Source organism: Martes martes (assembly GCF_963455335.1).
Source record: "Martes martes genome assembly, chromosome: 4".
NCBI classification, from domain to species: domain Eukaryota; kingdom Metazoa; phylum Chordata; class Mammalia; order Carnivora; family Mustelidae; genus Martes; species Martes martes.
This window is the reverse complement of record NC_137891.1, coordinates 98,240,258-98,258,982: the sequence shown is the minus strand read 5'-3', so window position 1 is coordinate 98,258,982 and position 18,725 is coordinate 98,240,258. Positions and strand designations below refer to the sequence as shown.

Sequence of the window (18,725 nt, the reverse complement as noted above, 5' to 3'; positions counted from 1 at the left end):
GCAAGTGGTGTCTTGATTGCTTGTATGGATTTCTCTGTCACGAGAGAGGGCAGCTCTGGGAAGCCAGAGGCTCAGGCCAAATGCTTGGAGTTATCCTGGACACCTTTGTTTTTCTCAGTTCACTAGCGAATCCCGTTGGCTCCATCTTCATACAAGGGACACATAGGGTTAGCTCTAGAATCCACCTGCTTCTCCCCAGCCCCTCCGCCGCCACAGCCCTCCATGCTGCCAGCCTCTCTTGGCTGCTTTATCTCAGGCACCTTCTTGCTGGTCCTCCTGCCTCCATCCTTGCCCTCTATGGGCTATTCTACGCACAGCAGCCGGTGTGATCACAGAAAACATGTCCAGTCAACTCTCTTCTCCCTGAGAAGCCTCCTGTGGCTTTCCACCTTACCCAGGATGAAATCCAGAGTCCTTTCTGGAGCTTCAAGATCCTACCCATTCCCGAGCTTTGTGGTTTTGTTTGCTGCTGCCTTCCTCTGCCCATTCAACCCTGGCCTCCCAGGCGGGCTCTCTCCTGCCTGGAGCACTCCAAGCCTGCAGTCCCCCGAACCTGGAATGTTCTTCCCACATCAGTCTGCAGGCTTCCTTGAGGTCTCTGCTTAGAAACCGCCTTATCCAAGAAACCTCCCTGCCCACCCAGCACACAAAAGCCCCCTACCATTGTTTTCTGTCTCCTCAAGCCCCATGAGAGCAGGAGCTCTCTCCATTTGGTTTATTGATATATATTCCCAGACTAGCAAGGAAGGGGGTTCAGTTCTTTGCGTTCCTCATAAAATCAAGGGAGATGTTGGAACAGGATAGAGGTTTCATCCATGCTGCCTGACTCTGTGTGTGTCTCCCTTGCCAAATGCTACGGCTCCTGACTTCTTTTGTAGAAAAAAATGGGATGCACTGGGCTTGATTGACCATTGACAGACGAGCATTCCAATGACTGATTTGCTGTGTAGCCTTAAGCGAAATGCTGTCCCTCTCTGGGCCTCAATCTTCTCATCTGTAAAATGAAGCAGTCGGTTTTGTCCCTGTCTAGGTCTGACCATCCAGGATTTTATTACCCTTGACCTCCCCACCCCTCACCTCACTCTCCGTGACAACAGACGTGAGTTCTGTTTTGGCATCCCACTGGGTGTCCTTGACAAGTTACCCTCTTTTCAACGCCTTGGTTTCCTCTTCTGTAAACAAAGATGTCTGCTGGGCTGGCTACCCCATACGTGTATCATGAGGCTCAATAGATGAGAAACTGCTGTGGGGTCTGGGTCATGAGTAAGAGGGAGACTTAGCAGCATGGGCTTTGGGACTCCATGGCCCGGGTTCAAATCCTGCCGCAGCAAGTTACAAAAGCTTCCCTGTGCCTCAGTTCCCTTATCTATAAAATGGGGATAATTAGTGTCCACCACATAGGGGAGTCCCTGGGATGAGATTAGTTAACATAGGTAAAGTGTTTAGAGCAGGGTCTGGCACAGAGTAAGTGCTCTATAAACTTTTGCTTTTATTACCCATTCGTGGAATCATTAATTCCTTCTGTAATCGTTTATCAAGAGCCTCTTCATGTACTATCCCTTCCCCAACTGAACACTTTCCTCCCCCTTTCCCTTCTGCGGGGAGGAGCGGTCTTACCCTGAGATCTTTTCGCACAAGGAGGGCATCTTATTTCCCTTGGATGCCCAGAGCCTCGCACAGTACCGAGTACGTAGAGGTGCTCTGCAAACACTGGCCGAGGGAACACTTGGTGAGGAGGCCCCAGCCCCGGAAGCCTCCATTAAATCCTGGTCCCCTGTCAGGCTCCCTGAGAACAACAACCATTCCACGGGGTGAGGGCGACCGCCCCACCTTGTCGATGAGCAAGTTGGGACTCCATGAGCCCAGTTACCGGGACAGAAATGAGCACTGGGACTCTGAGGCAGACCCGGTGGCCCAGCGCTGAGGCTCCTTGCTTCCTGGGCCACTTCTCCCCACCCAGAGAGGAAGGTACTACTTAGTGAGCACTTACTGTATACCAGGCATTGCGCCAGGGGCCTTCCAATACACGTTACATCCTCCTGTGAAGAGCAGTTACCCCCTGACCCCCATCTCTGCTTTATCAATGAGGAGCTGGGGTCAGGCTGCAGGAGGGAGGAGGAAGCTGGGGGAAGGGTACAGAACCCCCTAGACAGCCTCCTTTCTCTAGATCAGGAGCTGAGGCTCCAGGGAAGAAGGCTTTTTCAGGAACTTTTAATATGGCAATTGCTCATTCACACCTCGCAGCCTCGTGAATCCCGTTGACAAAACACCTGAGGATGAACAGATGCCATCACACCTCGTAATCCCTAGACTTCCGGACTCTTCCCCCAAAGTGCTTCATTCCTGTATTTTCCTGGAGCCTCCCCGAGACCAGAGGGCTCAGGGGATGGCGACGCTGCCGTCCTGGGTGGTTTTTGCTGCAGTGTCTTTGTGAGACCCCAGCTGGAGTTGACCCCACCAAGGGCGCTGTGGTGTCCTAGCGGGCCACCAGACTTGGTTTCCGTGGCTTCCAGCTATCCTGGATCTGAGTCCTGTTGGGTCTCTTTTGACTTTGGGCAATTCCTTTGCCTCTCTGAGCCTCAACTTCCCCACCTGATAATTGAGATAGTGATAAAGACCTCGCAGTTATTGTAAGGATTAAACACGATGAGGCAGACAGTGTCTCCAGCAGAATGCCTATGCTTGAGCGCCTTACATTTTGGAGAGATTTGTATCATTTATTGAATCAGCATATTTACTGAATATCCACTTTGCGGAGCCCTTCTTTGTCTTGATTTGATAGCATTCAGGGTCAATGCCTTAGGTTAAGCTGAGAATGATCAATGCAGGCCCTAGGACTTTGTAAGGGATTTGTCTGACTATACCTGTGTGTGTGTGTGTAAAATCCAACCCTGACTCCAAGGCCCAGTGTCTTCCTTTTTGAAATTTTTTTATTTATTTCAATTAAATTTAATTAACCTATAGTGTATATCAGTTTCAGGGGTAGAATTTGGTGATTCGTCAGTTGCATATAGCCCCCAGTGCTCATCACGTCACATGCCCTACTTAATGCCCATCACCCAGTTATACCATATCCCACCCACTGCCCCTCGAGCAACCCTCAGTTTGTTCCCTATGATTAAGAGTCTCTGATGGTTTTCTTCCCTCTCTGACTTTGTCTTATTTCTCCTTCCCTTCCCCCATGTTCATCTGTTTTGTCTCTTAAATTCCACCTATCGGGGAGATCATATGATAATTGTCTTTCTCTGGTTGACTTATTTTGCTCAGCTTAATACCCTCTAGTTCCATCCACATGATTGCAAATGGCAAGATTTCATTTCTTTCGATGGCTGCATAGTATTCCATTGTGTGTGTGTGTGTGTGTGTGTGTGTGTGTCCATTCATCTGTCAGTGGACATCTGAGCTCTTTCCATAGTTTGGCTATTGTGGACATTGCTGCTGTAAACATTGGGGTGCATGTACCCCTTTGGATCACTACATTTTTATTTTTAGTGTAAATACCCAGTAGTGCAATTGCTGGGTCATAGGGTAGCTCTATTTTTAACTTCTTGAGGAACCTCCATGCTGTTTTCCAGAGTGGCTGCACCAGCTTGCATTCCCACCAACAGTGTAGGAGGGTTCCCCACTCTCCGCATCCTCACCAACACCTGTTGTTTCTTCACTTGTTCATTTTAGCCATTCTGACCCATGTGAGGTAGTATCTCATTGTGGTTTTGATTAATGTTTCCCTGATGAGGACTGACTCTGAGCATTTTTTCATGTGTCTGTTAAGGCCCAGCACTTTCTAAAGCACCAAGAGCTCTTCAGCCTTGGATTTTGGGAAGCCTGTTGGAACACTTGAGATTCTACTCCCCTGGGAAATGGGAAGGGTTTGGCCCTGCTGTGGGGCTGGGTAGGTTTTGGAGGACAACTTCTCTGGGACCCGTGGCAGTGTGTGCAATGGACAAAGCATTAGGAGAGGCAGGGCACCCTGACCCTGGACCGTTTGCCTCCAGGGGTTCAGACCACCTGTAGGTAAAGACCAGCCTGACCCCCGAAGTGGAGATTGGAGGTTTCCTGCAGGACCAGAAAGAAATACAGAAGTAAGGAAGTCCTAAACACGGCCATATCTTTGTTGTCCCAATGACATGGATATCTTGGCCACCACTATGATGGCCATCACTATGATGAAGTGATGTAAATAGTCATTGATTCAATGCAAGTTTATTGTGCCTGGTGCTGTCTCAGACGCTGGAGATTCAGAGATTAAAGACATACTTCAAGAAGCCTGGTTTAAGCTGGGAGAGAGAAGGCACCACAAGCCAGTGACACAAAATGGCTGTGGTTTTAATTCTCACATGGTTGTTGGTAGTTCCCCAAATGATCAGTGAAAATATAAATCTTCATCAGAACGGACATGGGAAGAGGCTGATCTTCTTGGTACGGAAAGCCATGCAGCTGGGAGATTTCCCTTCTAACTTCACTACAAATCATTAAGCATGGAGCCCTGGCTAGTGTTCAGATTGGAATAGGTAGGTACCGAGCCAAAAAGCCTTGATCTTCTTTTGATAAGCCAATCATTTGTGGAAGTGCTGCTTACGGACCTATGTGAGGGGCGGGTGTGAGGGGTGGCCTCGGGGAACAAAAGGCAGAGATAATCAGAACTGACAGATTCAGTTATGTCCAGGCCTCCTCCTGTCAAAGAGAGGCAGACTTGCCTCATTTGCATATCATTTAAATAGCACCAATTTCATATCAGAATATGAGGTCTTTTCCCCACTGCTGTGCTAATCCAGCTAGGGAAACTTCAGATCTGAGGTCTAAGCACTGCTAGAAAGAGATGTCCTAAGAGTGAGTCTGGTCTATCTCTGTGTCAGCCACTAATTCCCTGTGGGTAAAGTTTTGTCTTGGGGTGCCTGCATGGCTCAGTGGGTTAAAGCCTCTGCCTTTGGCTCAAGTCGTAATCCTGGGGTCCTGGGATGGAGCCCAGCGTCAGGCTCTCTGCTCAGCAGGGAACCTGCTTCCTCCTCTCTCTCTCTGCCTGCCTCTCTGCCTACTTGTGATCTCTGTCTGTCAAATAAACAAATAAGATCTTAAAAAAAAAGTTTTGTCTTCCCCTGGAAGAGTATCCTAAGCACTGAGTAGAAAAATATTTTTTGAATAAATGTATTTTTTCTGAACCAATGACAATGACTTTGGGACAATTACTTTTTCTTCCTGGCATTGGGAAGAAGGTGTGGGATGTAACTTTGATTAATGGTTTTGACTTTTAGGGTCCTGGGCAGCTGTGGACACCATCCCTGGAAAAATGACAATACCACAACATGTCATATAATTTTGCGAGTTTTCTAGACCCTCTGAAGTCAGTTCTTACATCTCTTAGCCCAAATTGGGAACCCCTGGACCATAAAGGTTTGAAAATCCTTTGCCTTTTACATCGTAGATTTGTAAATATCCTGGCCCACTTGGGTCTCTCAGGCATGGGAATCTAAGAGAGAAGATGCATTTACTATTTTTACTGGGTTCCTACTAGGTGCCAGGTACTCATTTAATCCTCACAAGACAAGGTAGGCAACATGGTTCCTTTTATAGAGATGAAGAACCTGAGACTCAAAGAGAATGAAATGGTTTCTCTGGAGCTGGGATTCAAACCCAAGCCTCTGGCTTCAGACCCTTTCTCTTTCTCTAAGGTTAGCTGTGTTTCTCACTTGTTCCAATACAGCTCCGCTCCTCCTGCCCAGCGCACTGGCCCCAGGACAAGGTGAGCTCGCACCCCACCCATTAAGTGACTCTCTTCACTGGGAGGAATGAGGTGGGCAAAGCCCAGAGTCTAAGACTTTGGGGTGCACCATGCACAGGGAAGGCATCCCGGCCAGGCAGGGAAGGGTCCAATGTACTCAAGTCTACACTGGAACTAGCTGAGCCACCCCTGTCACCAACGGAGAAAAGAAGAGGAGACCCTGGCATTGTAGCTTGCACACATCCCTATTCCCTTTCTTTCTCCCCTTGACGTATCTACCTAACAAAATCTGAACAGTCAGGATCAGACAAAACTCTCTCCAGCTCCCATTCCCCCTGTCCCGCCCACTCTTCAAAGGCAAGAGTTTGATGTCTTGCAGGAAAAACTGGCAGGAGAGACTGGACCTTGGGAGCCTGATTCAGTTTCCCATTTCTTTGGGGGCCAGGAGCCCTATTAGGCCCCACTGGTCTGCTTGGGGCTGTTCTGATGGCTCTAGAGCTCTTCTGGGTACCTCTGGATTCCTGCTCCACGCCCAGGGAAATGCCCATGCTGCAGCCGTTGTCCCCAATGGCTCTCATCTGTTTATCACCCTCTCCCCTGTCACCGCAGGACCTGCTGCCCAGAAACAGCACCTTCTGCAAGCGAGATGGGGGGGGGCAGGTGCTTCAGCTGGTCAGTTTCCTAGAGGCAGGGTATGGCAGATGGCGAAGGGCACATGGACAAGAGACTAAGAGCAGGGTGGAATGTGCTTGCTAGTGGCCGAGGGCCAAGACTTCTCTGTTGTCATACTCCACGCCATGGCTACCTTTGAGCCATCTGAATGCTGGGGGGTCCAGCGAGCAACTAGATGAGCCCTCAGAAGAAATCAGAAGGATGTGCCCCAGCAGTGTGTGTCTGTGTGTGTGTCTGTGTGTGTGTGAACATCAGAATCTTCTCCAAGGAAGATCCACTGCATCACTTTGTGGCTGGAGATACAGGCCCCTCCTCCCTGGGAGGCAAAGGTCCTCCTCACTTGTGTGCTGAGAGTATGGTTGATCCAGACCCCTGGGCTCCAGCAGGAATGGGAGAGGTGGGTGTGTTGGAGTTAAATGAGTCCCAGGGGTCTGACAGCCTTTGGTCTTCAAACCGAATGCCCCCTTCCCCAGCTCCGCAGAAAATGCAAGAAGGACTGATCTAAAGTGGGGAGGGAGCTCAGACTCACCCACCCACTGTCCCATCCACATTCTCTGCTTGGTGCGTGCGGGGCCCTCAAGCAAGGGGCGGGGGTCACTGGCTGAGGTGGACCTGGATACAACCAGGGGAGCCCCATCCCGTCCCTGCCTGAGTCCCTGGCTGGGCCCTCGCAGCCGCAGAAACCAGAGTGAAGGCAAGGCGAGCTCAGGGTCATGTTGTAGGGATGATAATCCGGTCAAGAAAGCAAGAAGGCGGAGACCATCCACGTCTGTCAAAAATTTTATTTTTTTCATTTCACACAGAATGATGTTAAAATAAATCCTCAGTAATATATATATTTGTATACCTATGTACTTTTGTTGATATTTACAAAAGACCGTGGAGCTCTAGGAAGTCTATGTACACCCATGATCTGGTGGACAGGCGATGTTCATTGAGGCATGTATGTACACACATATGTATAACCATATATTATACACATGTATAATATGTATACATATGTATAACCTATGTACAAATGTCAGATCCTATGGACACAGGAACTCTCAGCGGCAGAAGTCCTGGGTGGGGCAGTGTTGGTGGGGCCGAAACTTCCAGAATACGTCAGCAAGAATGATCATACTTACACACCCCATGCAATGCACTTAAAGCTGGTGTCTCAATTTTCACGGCGCAAACAAAGAGTTAAACTCCTCCCCGACTCCCAGGAGTCTTCCCCCGCAAGTCCCGCCCCACCTTCTGCTCCCATTGGTCCCCAGCCTCTTATCACCATGGAGACCCTGGTTCCCTTTCGGCATCATCTTTACGAAGCTTTACCATCAGCCTTGGAGTTCCTTCTCCTATTGATCCCAGGGAGGCTTATTTATCTGCCTCAGCTTTTCGAGTTTTCAGCAATTATGAGAGACAGGGCACGGGAGGGCAGCTGCGGAGTCATGCATGAGCAGCAAGGAAGCCGGTGCAAGCCCTAATTAGAGTCTGTGCTGCACGAGCCTACCTGAGCGGCCATTTCCACATTTTATATATATATGTGTGCAATATATAAAATCTCCAGAGACAGCCTGTATCAGCACATAAGCACACAGGTCTAGAGAGGGAAATAGCATCCCGCCCTCGGGAGCTTTCCAGCTGCGTCCCTGCTGGAAAGTGGAGACTCCTCCTTGATGGCTGGCACCCTTAATTCCGACTGGTCCCAGGTTGCCCTTAGTGGACAGAGGGGTGCAGGGATGCAGAAACCCAGGCAGAGGCCAATTTGGCCTGGGTACTGTTGGCTCAGCAGGCTGGAGCTCGATCATGGGACTTTCCAGCTTCCTGGGGCCCTTCAAATGAAGGAATCATCCAAGCACGACAACAAAAGGAAACTGGGTCGCCGGATCCCACGTGAAGACGGAACTGGGGCAGGCACAGAGCGTGTTCAGACCCTCCAGAGCCAACGCTCACCCTCGCCAACGCCGGCTGGAGCCGCTCTGGCTCTTCTCCCCCGTGTCCTAGCCTGCGGCTCTTTGCTCCTTTGCAGCCCTGCCTGGCAGGGCACGATCCTTGCCCTGCACTTCCCAAGCGAAAGAGGCAGTAACGTCAGCAGCAGACATGGAAAGGGCTTGGAAGCAAAGTGGGCCGCTGGATAGTCCCTTCCTCCCAGCCCTACCCCTCTCTCTCTCTAGCAGCCCTTGTACAAACAAGGCAGCCAGTGTCTAGGGAATCCTTTTTAGGGAGAAGCAGGGCTTTGAGCCTCTCCCGAGGGCTGAGGAGAGACACAGGCCTGAGTCCTCTGGGTAGCTACCGAAGGTCCTAGCACACAGCCGCGTCTACCCTGCCCTCAATTATCTAGATGCAGCAGCAGCTGTCCACGTTATTACGTAACCACACCTGCCCTGTGCATCCGTCACGGGAACGATGCAGGGAGTTCTCAGCTGCAAACTCGTCTGGAACATATCTGACTATTTTAGGAGTGCAGAGGAGCAATGAGTTCTGTCTCTTTCCACGCCGAGGTTCATGTGGTGTCAGAAGCGGCTGTCCAGACAGGCGGCCTTGGCTGCCCCAGTTTGCCTGCTGCTCATGCTAAGTCTGGGTAACGGGCTTCTCCCACCGGGTCCCAGCCATCTTGGTGACACTGGAGGGCCACCTCGTGTGGTAGGAGGTAGCAGGCACCCCTGCAGTGCCCCAGTTACCCCGGACAGCAGTGAGGAATCCTTCCCACCCTCGTCCAGGTGGACTGCGCAGAGTCGCATGCAGGACGTGTGCAAGGAGTTTGCTCCCGTGGGTCTAACACGCTGCTGGGGGAAGATGGAGAGTGAGAACGCGGTGCAGCTCGGAGATAGCTGCTTCTCCAAAGAGGCCAGTGCCTCTGAGCTGCTCTCCTGCCCAGACCCACAAGCTACCTTCGGTCAGGACAATAATAGGGTAGGCTGGTTGCTTTCATTGGTTATCACACATCTCGCTTTCCCCAGGGCAGAGGTGTTCTCTAGTTCATCAGAAACATTACTTGGAGCTCTCCTGAAATTCAAGCCTCGGACACCACCCATGACAAAGAGAAAGCCTAACAGAATAGTCCTGGGCCCCAAGATGTCTTGAAGCTTTCCACCCTACCCCCCTACCGTCACGCGCCCATCCCCCCACCCCGACTGGAACCAAAAGTTTGGAATAGCTTTTTTGGCTTCAGTGATGAGGTTACAACCAACCAGGGCAGACAGAACAAAGGATAAAGCACCTGGCCCTTAGATCCGACTTCCCTTTTATCCCTGAGTCAGGCAGCCACCTGGGAGGGAGAGGAGAGAGGTAATCCTCGAGCCCAATCGATCGTCTGTTATGAAAGAATGGCCTTCTAGAGAGGTACCTCTGTAGAAGCAAGAGAACTGAACTGGAGAGGGGGTTAAGAATGCAAAGAAAGGTCATTTAAAAATTCAAATAAATGCAGTTTATTCCTCGGATTGCCAAATTTATTCCACATTTAGCGAAGCTAAGGGGGTTGGTCACTGTATAATTTCTGAAACGGTATACATATATACATATACTATACACATATATACACAGGTATATGTATATATGGGAAACCTCTGATAACTCAGGACCCACGAACCCAAACCGCGATTAATGCAGGCATTACGTTCTCTTACTCTACTTTCCGTAGAAAGAGGCAAATGACACCAAGGGCATTATCTGATGAACCATCATGTGCCCAAACGGCCAACTTCTGGTAAGCCTTGCGGCCGGCATACATTCAGCCTATCTCTTTGGTCTCCTCTGTCTGTACTTCCGTACGATGAGCACTGAGGTTTACAGTGTTGACCCTGAGCCACGCAAGGTCTTCTGTCGTCTTCAAACACTCTACTTGCTAAGGCAGGAAAGTTTATACTAACCTACTTGGGAAATGGGTTTTTGTTTTGTTTTGTTTTGTTTTTCAATAGCAAAGGTTGAACCCAGGCATGGTGTCCCATTCCCACTCAAACCACCCTAATTGTAAAGCAATCAGAATGCTCCCTTCCCTGAGGATTTCCCCATCAGTTAACTGAGGTTTTGCTGACATCTGTATAGAGCAAGGTAGATTGAGGAGTGGACTAGGACCCTGGGGTTGTCAGCCTTCCCAGATTGTCTGGTCTGAGTATCTAACCTTACAGATTCTTTTTCAGGAGAGGGCGAGTCTTCTGAACCCCCCAGTTACGTGTGCAAATACTTGTGCAAGTGCACACAGTAGTGGGTGGTGGGGCCTTTGTTGTTTCCCATGCCATGCCCTAACCACCCACTTTCTATCCCTGTAGACCTCTCCTCCCAGTAACTTGCTTCCCTCCACAGCTCTCCCGGAGTCCCTTTTGGTAAAGCAAGTCAGCTTGTCTGCCTAGGCTACCCATCCCAGGTATGAACCTCCAGGCCTCTTTCCCCCAGCATCCATCTCCCTGGGGGAGGGGGGAGGGAAACAAATGGATCAAGTAATGGCTTTTAGTGCATGGAAATGATCTTCTGTAATGGCTCAGGATGCTTTATTCTTATCTATTGGTAAGTGCTTTTCTGCAGGGTTCCATTACACCCTGCCAGATTGACTGAGAGTCAACGAGATGGGCTGGCGTGAGGTCACCCAAACTCAAGGTTGCCATGCCTATGGGTTGTGAGAATGCCCTTCGAGAGCTGGCAGAGAGGGGCAGGTGGGAGGGAGAGAGGGACTGAGGTGCACACAGGGACAGAGCGCAGTACACATGGGAAAGAGAGTGACAAAGAAAGCCTTCCCGTGGACATTCCTTGAGCATACGTTGCACCTCTACCGAGGTTTACCTTCCTGGGGAGGGTCAGAGCCTCAGAGGCCAGGAGCCCTGTGAACATGCGGGGAGAAGAGGGAACTACAGACAGGGGGCTAACGCCCAGAAGCCAAGGGCATTATCTGAGAATCCCGGTGCTATCACATTTCAGTCCTGAGAACTTGGTTTTGAAATAGCTATTGCTAAAGAAAACAGTCACTATTTAGTTTATTGCACGTTTCCTCGTTAAAAAAATTCAAACACAAACTAGGAGAGATGGAATGGAGCTTTGGTGGGAAGGGAAGCAGAAAGAAAGGAAAAGTGAACTAGATGAGTTTGAGGAAGAGACCCAGCCCAGCTTGCAGAGGGCCCTTCCCCTCAACCGAATCCTGTTTGTGGCTTTGACGAGGGAATGGGGCTGGTCTCAACAAGGGCGGACTCTGAAGCTACCAGTGATGGTCCCACTAGCCACAGGGATACCTCCCAGCATCCAGCACCCTGCCAGTTGGCTCAGGTGGCTAACGATGTTAGAGGTTAAGGTTGTGCGTTCAAACCTGGCAATGGACACTTTGCCGAGGCTGGGGGGCCTCCGCTGTGTAGCCAAGGACCAGCCCAGGCATTACAGCCTATGTGGACCAGCCTCTCAGACCAGGTAGCCATCACCCAGATGGAGGCTGTTGGGATAACGGCCCCCAGGAGAGCCAGAGCAGGAGCAGAGCTCACCACCCCCACTCCTGGGTTAAACACTCCAAGCCCCTGCTCCTCCTGCCTGCCTTGGGGGCTGTGGTGCCACCCTCACATGCAATTTGCAAACTGTCCTAGAGTCTCCTTTGGGGAAAGTCTGCCTCCACCTCCTTCCTCCTCTGCTGTGGGCCGCACTAACCCCCCAGCCAGAGGCTCTTCAGGTGGCACCGCCCTCTCTCAACATGGGTTAGCACTAGTATTTTAGACTGACTCTGAGGAAGTAAGATGGGCAAAGTCTTCACTACGATGGAATGAGAGATCCAGGGACAGCAGATAGGACAAGCCTGTCCTGCAACCCTCCCCACCTGGGGCAGCCACAAAGGCACTCAGGCCCACAAAGCTCTCATGGAGTCCTTTCCACATCAAGACAATGGAGTGGAGGCACACTCCCTGGGGGCTCCTTTCAAAAGTCTTCTCTCCCGGTGACATGACTATGCCATCCTCAGAAGCCCAGCTGCGAGGGACAGAGGGAAGAAGAGAGGAAGGAAGAGTGTGTCAGACACCACGGAAGACTCAAGAAGCACAGAGCCTTCATTCTGTCCTCAGCTAGGTTTCAGCTCCTGCAAAGTTTACACTGCATTTGGACCCCTCTCTTCCTGATCATCTCCCTGCCTTTCCTGGACTTCTTTCTCTTTAGCCTCCTGAAAAGTCCCACTTACTTGAAAGTTGGAGCTCATGGAGACACCTGCTGAAGCTGAAGGGAAAATTGCTCCCTTGATTTGGAAGCGCGTGGAAGGCCGGGCATCTTGCTCTGAACATGAACATTGGACTCCACATGTCCATTCCCTGCTGCTGTTGCTTCCTCCGTGGGGACGGGGAGCTGTGGCCATGGTCAGGAGGGACATATCTGGGAGGGCCACGGGAGTAAAGACCGATGTGCCTGAGCTGATGCCTGACTTCACTCCCCAACTTCCTTCCGCGGGGACGCCTTGGCCAACGAGCACCCAGCTCTCAGCTAGTCCCACCCGTGGGAAGAAGCAGCTCTGTGCGCCCTTCGAAACAGTGGGGAATCTTACAAAGTATTTAAATCCGGCCTTAGAATACAGGATAAAAATCAGGCCTTCTAAACAATTGTTGCTTGCTGGTATGGCATGAGGTTCACACCCTTAATCGTGTTTCTCGTAAGCTGAATTAGCGCGCATTTCCTCAAGACCCAGCAGTTGGATGGGAGGGAGGGCATCCAGCTGGAGACCCGGAAAAGGAGAGGGGCATGCTGGGATTGAGCCCCCAAAAAGGGGACTCAGGAGTTGACTCCGCTGGGCTTATGCCCAAGAGCAAGTGAGATGTCCCATGCAAGGAAAGGTGGCTCATTTGAAGAGATGAGTCTACATGTGGTCTTGACGGTCTCTGACCTGCCCTTGACAAAGCCATTGAGGATGGAAGGGCAGTGAGGTCTGAGGACTGACGGAATGTTGGGGCCATCTTCACCCTGGTTTTGGGCTCAGGGCCTTACAGTTTCTTGAGCTTTCCCCGCTTTTGAGAGAATGGAGCTGAATCTAGAGATTCCAGGGTATGGGAGAAGGGGTGCCTGGGCTAGGGGGCTGTCTATGTGGGCTTGCTCTGAAGGCTAGGGCATGGCAAGGAGCATGGGTTAAGAGGCCGCGGGCTGTCCCAGGTCCTTCCACACCCACATTTCTGGTGGGAGAAAAGTGATTAAGTAGAAGTCCTATGAGATTCCCAGTTTTAATCAGAGATCTGCTTAACAGCGGTAGCCCATCTTTTTGCTTTAAACCTCAGGGGTTACCTCTCTGAAATTTGGAGGTGGGAGAAAGAGAAGAGGGTAGAAGAAGAGGCTTCTTGAAGCCTATTGGGGGGGGTACAGATGCAGACTGGGGAAAGGTGATGAAATCTCATCTTCTGTTAGTGCTGACTGATTTATAGCTTTGGGGACAGAGTGCTCGATCTGAGTGTAGGTGCACACTCCATGTGAACTGTGTGTGTATGTGTTTGGGTGTGTGTGCTGGGTTGTTGTATGCCTCCAATGAGTAAATGCATTGTGTGTATAAATGGAATGTGTGTGTACTTGGTGGGCAGAAACGATGTAAAGAATCCTTGCTGTACTGTATGTACAGACCCATCGCGTTTGTGGGGTTTTTATTCATTTTGCGTCTGAGTGGTGGTTGTGTCCTTGGATGTGGTGTGTGTAGGTCTTCTGTGATCCGTTCTGTATTGGTAAGTATGTTCTTGGTCCGTGCTGAGTGTGCATATTTTGGACACCAGTGTAGTTACGTATAATCTGTGCATGCCCTTTTCATTAACTGGCCTCTGTGCATTTGCGTTGCTCGTTTTGTATTTGTGTGGGACAATGGGGTATCTATTTTGCAGTGGGCATGCAGGCATTGTGCCTGCACCTGTGGGTATTTTATCATCCTAGGTCAAGGCCACAGGGATAAGAGATCTCCCCACTGACCCAGGCCTTGGGTATAGGTTGTTTTACCATCTGTTGCCCAAGGTCTGTGCCCTTCCCACCCCATGTCTTGGAAATTCAGCACCACCTCCCGCGAAGGAGAGGAAGAGAAGCGCAGAGGCTTCACACTGGGCATGGGGTGTCCTGCAGATCCCTGGGGATGTGGGTGACCAGGAACTAATGAGCACCCTGGGCCTAGCACCCTGAGCTGGTGCCCCACCCCCCAAGGTAACTGTAGGTGCTAAACAACCAACGGTAAGGCTCGGGCTGGAGCCAAGGCTGGGCGGCCTAGGCACACAACTCACTGTGTTTGGGAAGCGGAAGCCCAATCTGGGAGGCGACGGCATTCCCACCTCAACCCATTCCAGGGCCAGCCTGAACTCCACCCACAGGCGACACAGCACTCATTCCCTTTCAGTCTGTTCCAGGGTGGGGAATGATTTTCTGTCCAGCCTTGGGTTTCTTTAAGCAGCTCTGTTGGCCGGTGCCATGGGGAGAGTGTTTGAGCCTGGCCATGGAAATGATGCTTGTAGGTCACCTAGCATCTCCATCCCTTGGCCCAGGACTTCCGAGGCTTCCGCCCCGAGGAAGCCCCCTTCAAGCCTAGACCTGCGGCACTGGGTCCCTGGTTCCAAGCAGGAGATCCATTCTGGCTCTTTAGGGAAAGGGCTGTTAAAGTGACTGATGCAGAGCCAGACGACAAGAAAAACCCAAGAAAACCCAAAGAGGGCAGGTGAAGATGAGAAAGGAGATGATTAACAAGATGGGCTGTAGAGAGAAGCCTGGGGCGAGTGTGGCCCAGGGCAGTGGGAGCCGTGGGGGCCACAGGCCCTTGTGCACTGGGTGAGACAAGCTTCAGCCACGGGGAACTGAAGCTGCAGCACGTGGAGGGCAGAAAGACAATTCTAACATCTAGGAATCCATGAAGACTGGAGTGTCTGAGGCGATGGCAGCAAACCCAGTCCCAGTGGGTTTATCGATGAGATAAGTAAACCCATTAGGCCTCTCAGACAACCAACCCACCAAGCAGTGGATTTGCTCCTGAACCTGAACTCCAGAGAATGAATATATATATATATATATATATATATATATATATATATATATATATGTATATATATATGTGTGTGCATATGTGCACATATACACACACACGCATATGTATGCATGTATATGACACATACACACAGGTATGTATGCGTGTATATAATATACACACATGTATGTATGCATGTAGTACATATACATACATACGCTAGTGCACATAGTCAAACACATGCGTAAGTTGCCCTGTGTCAGAAATATTGCATAAGCTTATACAAGGTTCAAATGCAATTTCTTCTATAGCGAGCTAGGTAGAGGAACTCGTGAGAGAGATACTCAATATATGCTTATATACACTGGATCCTCAAATCCGCGTGTCCTCAGGCCCAGATGCCTGGGTCAGCCAGAGAGTCATCCCCATAACTAGGTTCAGTCATAAGGTGCGGTGATGTGAGGTGTCCGAGCGTGGCTTCCCCTGCTCCCCTTTCTGGACTTTGCAAAGGTCTGTGCCCCCAGGTGGAAGAACAGGGATGGGGTGGGCTGGGGAGCCGGAAGTTGGGGTTCCCCATGCCAAACAGTCTCTTTTTTATTCTCCTGACTGAGGGCTTTTTGTCTTCTGATTGGGGCGGGGGGAGGGAGAGAAAACCAAAACCAACCAAAACACCCCCTAGCTCAGTGCCACTCCAGGGCTCTTAATACTCTAGATAGGAATACTGTGTAGGCTACTAAGAAAATAGGTTATCTCCTGTGGTTTAAATATCGAGATTCATGCAACAAACACCCATGCAGCTCTAGCTCATTACTGGTAATCGCACTGCGGGGGTCAGCACCGCGGGCACGGCGCGAGGAAAGCAGATGTCTGCAAACTCCAGCGGCACGCGGGAGTCAGACGTTTTGTGACCCTGAAGCCTGCAAAAATGGAGAGATAGGAAGCTGAGAGGTCCCTGGGTTGGTTAGCTTCTCCCCAGCGGCCTGAGAGCCAGCGTGCAACTGGACCACTCATGTTCGGTCATCCCGACTGTCCCTCCCCCTGGGGTTCCCTTACAGCCACACTGCAGAGAAAAACCAAATGCAGCATTTTCCGTTACGAAACACAAGCCTCCGAAGCATCTACTTGGCAAGTGCAATTCACAAACCCCAGCCCGTGACACAGAGAGTCTAATTCCAATACGGCAGGCCTGCGTGTTCTTCTCAATGCAAAAATGGGAAATGACCTTTTGAATAATTCCCTGTGCTTTCAAGCTAAGCCACCATGGTTTTCCTCTGTGAAGCGGGAGGTGGGGCTCCTATGGGCCCAGGGGTTTCGGGGCCCCAGAGGCTGGGGAGGGTGGGGTGCATCTCCCAGGGAGGAGGGGAGGGTGTGCGCATTTAATTCAGAAAGGAAGGTGGCACCGATGGGGCGGGTTATGTGTCCACTATGAGGTGGCCCCAGTGTGTCTTTCTGAAATTCTGGCTCCATTGGGGACTCCCCTGTTTGGAAACCCCTAGGCCAGTGATGAAGATTTATTTGCATGAAAGCCAGGGATAGATATTCTGTGTTCTAAATCAAAAATCAAAAGATCGAAAGTCACTTGCACAACTACTGCTTCCCATGCAGAACCAGATGTACACTGTAGAACACACTGACTACAATGCAGGCTATTTATGCTGTATCTGCAGGAGTTCCATGGAGCTGTGGGTGTGTTAATAGGTTTCGATCAGACATCAGTTAACATTTTGGTAATATTCACATAGTTTGTATTAGCCAAAGTGCAGTTGGCCGTTTTCAAGTTTTCCTCTCTAAAGTCCTCGTTACTGTTGTTGACCCCCTCCTGGATCTCCATGTAATCAGACTTACTAATGGTAGAGGCACTTCTACTTTTCTTCAGGTCAGGGGAGGACGGGATCTTTGGACAGCTTGTCACTTGCAGGTACTGAGCCTGCTCCTCTCCCTCTGTCTCCCGGTGGTAGAAGTAGTTGAAGTTGGACACTATGACGGGGACCGGTAAGGCAATGGTTAACACACCTGCAATTGCACAGAGGGACCCCACGATCTTTCCCCCAATGGTAGTTGGAACCATGTCTCCATAGCCTACAGTTGTCATGGAGACGACTGCCCACCAGAAGGCATCCGGGATGCTGGGGAACTGGGACTCTCGCTCATCGGCCTCTGCAAAATAGACAGCACTAGAGAAAAGGATGACCCCGATGAAGAGGAAGAATATCAGGAGGCCCAATTCTCTCATGCTGGCCTTGAGGGTCTGCCCTAGAATCTGGAGACCTTTGGAGTGTCGAGACAACTTGAAAATCCTAAAGACTCTTACCAACCGGATGACACGGAGGATGGCCAGCGACATGGCCTGCTGGCCTTGCTGGGCGTCCTCTGGCTTCTCGGCCAGCTCCGTCCCCAGGGTGATGAAGTAGGGGATGATGGCCACAATGTCAATGATGTTCATGATGTTGGTGAAGAAGCCGGCTTTGCTGGGGCAGGCAAAGAACCGCACCAAGAATTCGAACGAGAACCAGATGATGCAAAGAGTCTCGACAATGAAGAAAGGGTCGGTGAAGGAGGTTGACTGCTGGTACCCGATGGTGCTGTTGGAGTAAGTGTGGAAGGTCATCCCGCTCCCATGCATGTCCTCGTTCTCATCCCGGAAGATGGGCAGGGTCTCCAGGCAGAAGCTGACGATGGAGATCAGAATGACCATGACGGATACGATAGCTATAATCCTAGCAGGCCCCGAGCTCTCTGGGTATTCAAAGAGAAGCCACACCTGCCTCTGAAACTCATTTTCGGGCAGAGGACGCTCTTCCTCCTTGATGTAGCCTTCATCTTCCCGAAACATCTCCATCGCTTCTTCTCCTAGCTCATAAAACCGAATTTCTTCAGAGAAGATGTCCAAGGGCACATTCACGGGCCTTCTCAAGCGGCCCCCCGACTGGTAATAGTACAAAATGGCGTCAAAGCTGGGCCGGTTCCGGTCGAAAAAGTACTCATTTCGGAGGGGGTCAAAGTACCTCATCCGCTTCTTTGGGTCCCCTAAGAGGGTCTCTGGAAACTGGGCTAAGGTCTTGAGCTGGGTCTCAAAGCGCAGCCCCGAGATGTTGATGACCACCCTCTCACAGCACTCGTGGTCGGCTTCGGGGTCGTAGGTGTCCTGCGGGTGCCCGGGGAGGGCGGCGGCCTCGTCCGCTGGCTCTCCGGTGGCCACTGTCATAATGGGGGCTGAGAGAAGGGCCTCACACTATGCCTTCCAGCTGCCCGGCAGCAGGGAACTCAGGGTGCTGCTTACGGCCCCAGGAAACACAGAAGCATTGGCCTGGATTCCTGCAGGAGAGCCCCAAGGGCTCTCTGAGGACCAGAGAGACAGCCTCCCTTGGCTGAAAGACATAGGCAGTTAAGGGCATGAGACCCCTCCCCACCGGCAGCCTGACC

At 51.0% G+C, this 18,725-nt stretch overlaps 1 protein-coding gene across 1 annotated transcript; it reads right to left on the bottom strand.

Annotated features, from left to right (window-relative positions):
• Nucleotides 1–17,007: 17,007 nt before the first annotated feature.
• KCNA2 (potassium voltage-gated channel subfamily A member 2) lies at nucleotides 17,008–18,507 on the bottom strand (the record flags this gene model as incomplete). The annotated part of the gene is made up of 1 exon (XM_080800711.1): nucleotides 17,008–18,507. The coding sequence occupies one exon, from the start codon at nucleotides 18,505–18,507 to the stop codon at nucleotides 17,008–17,010; it is 1,500 nt and encodes a 499-aa protein (XP_080656837.1).
• Nucleotides 18,508–18,725: the final 218 nt, after the last annotated feature.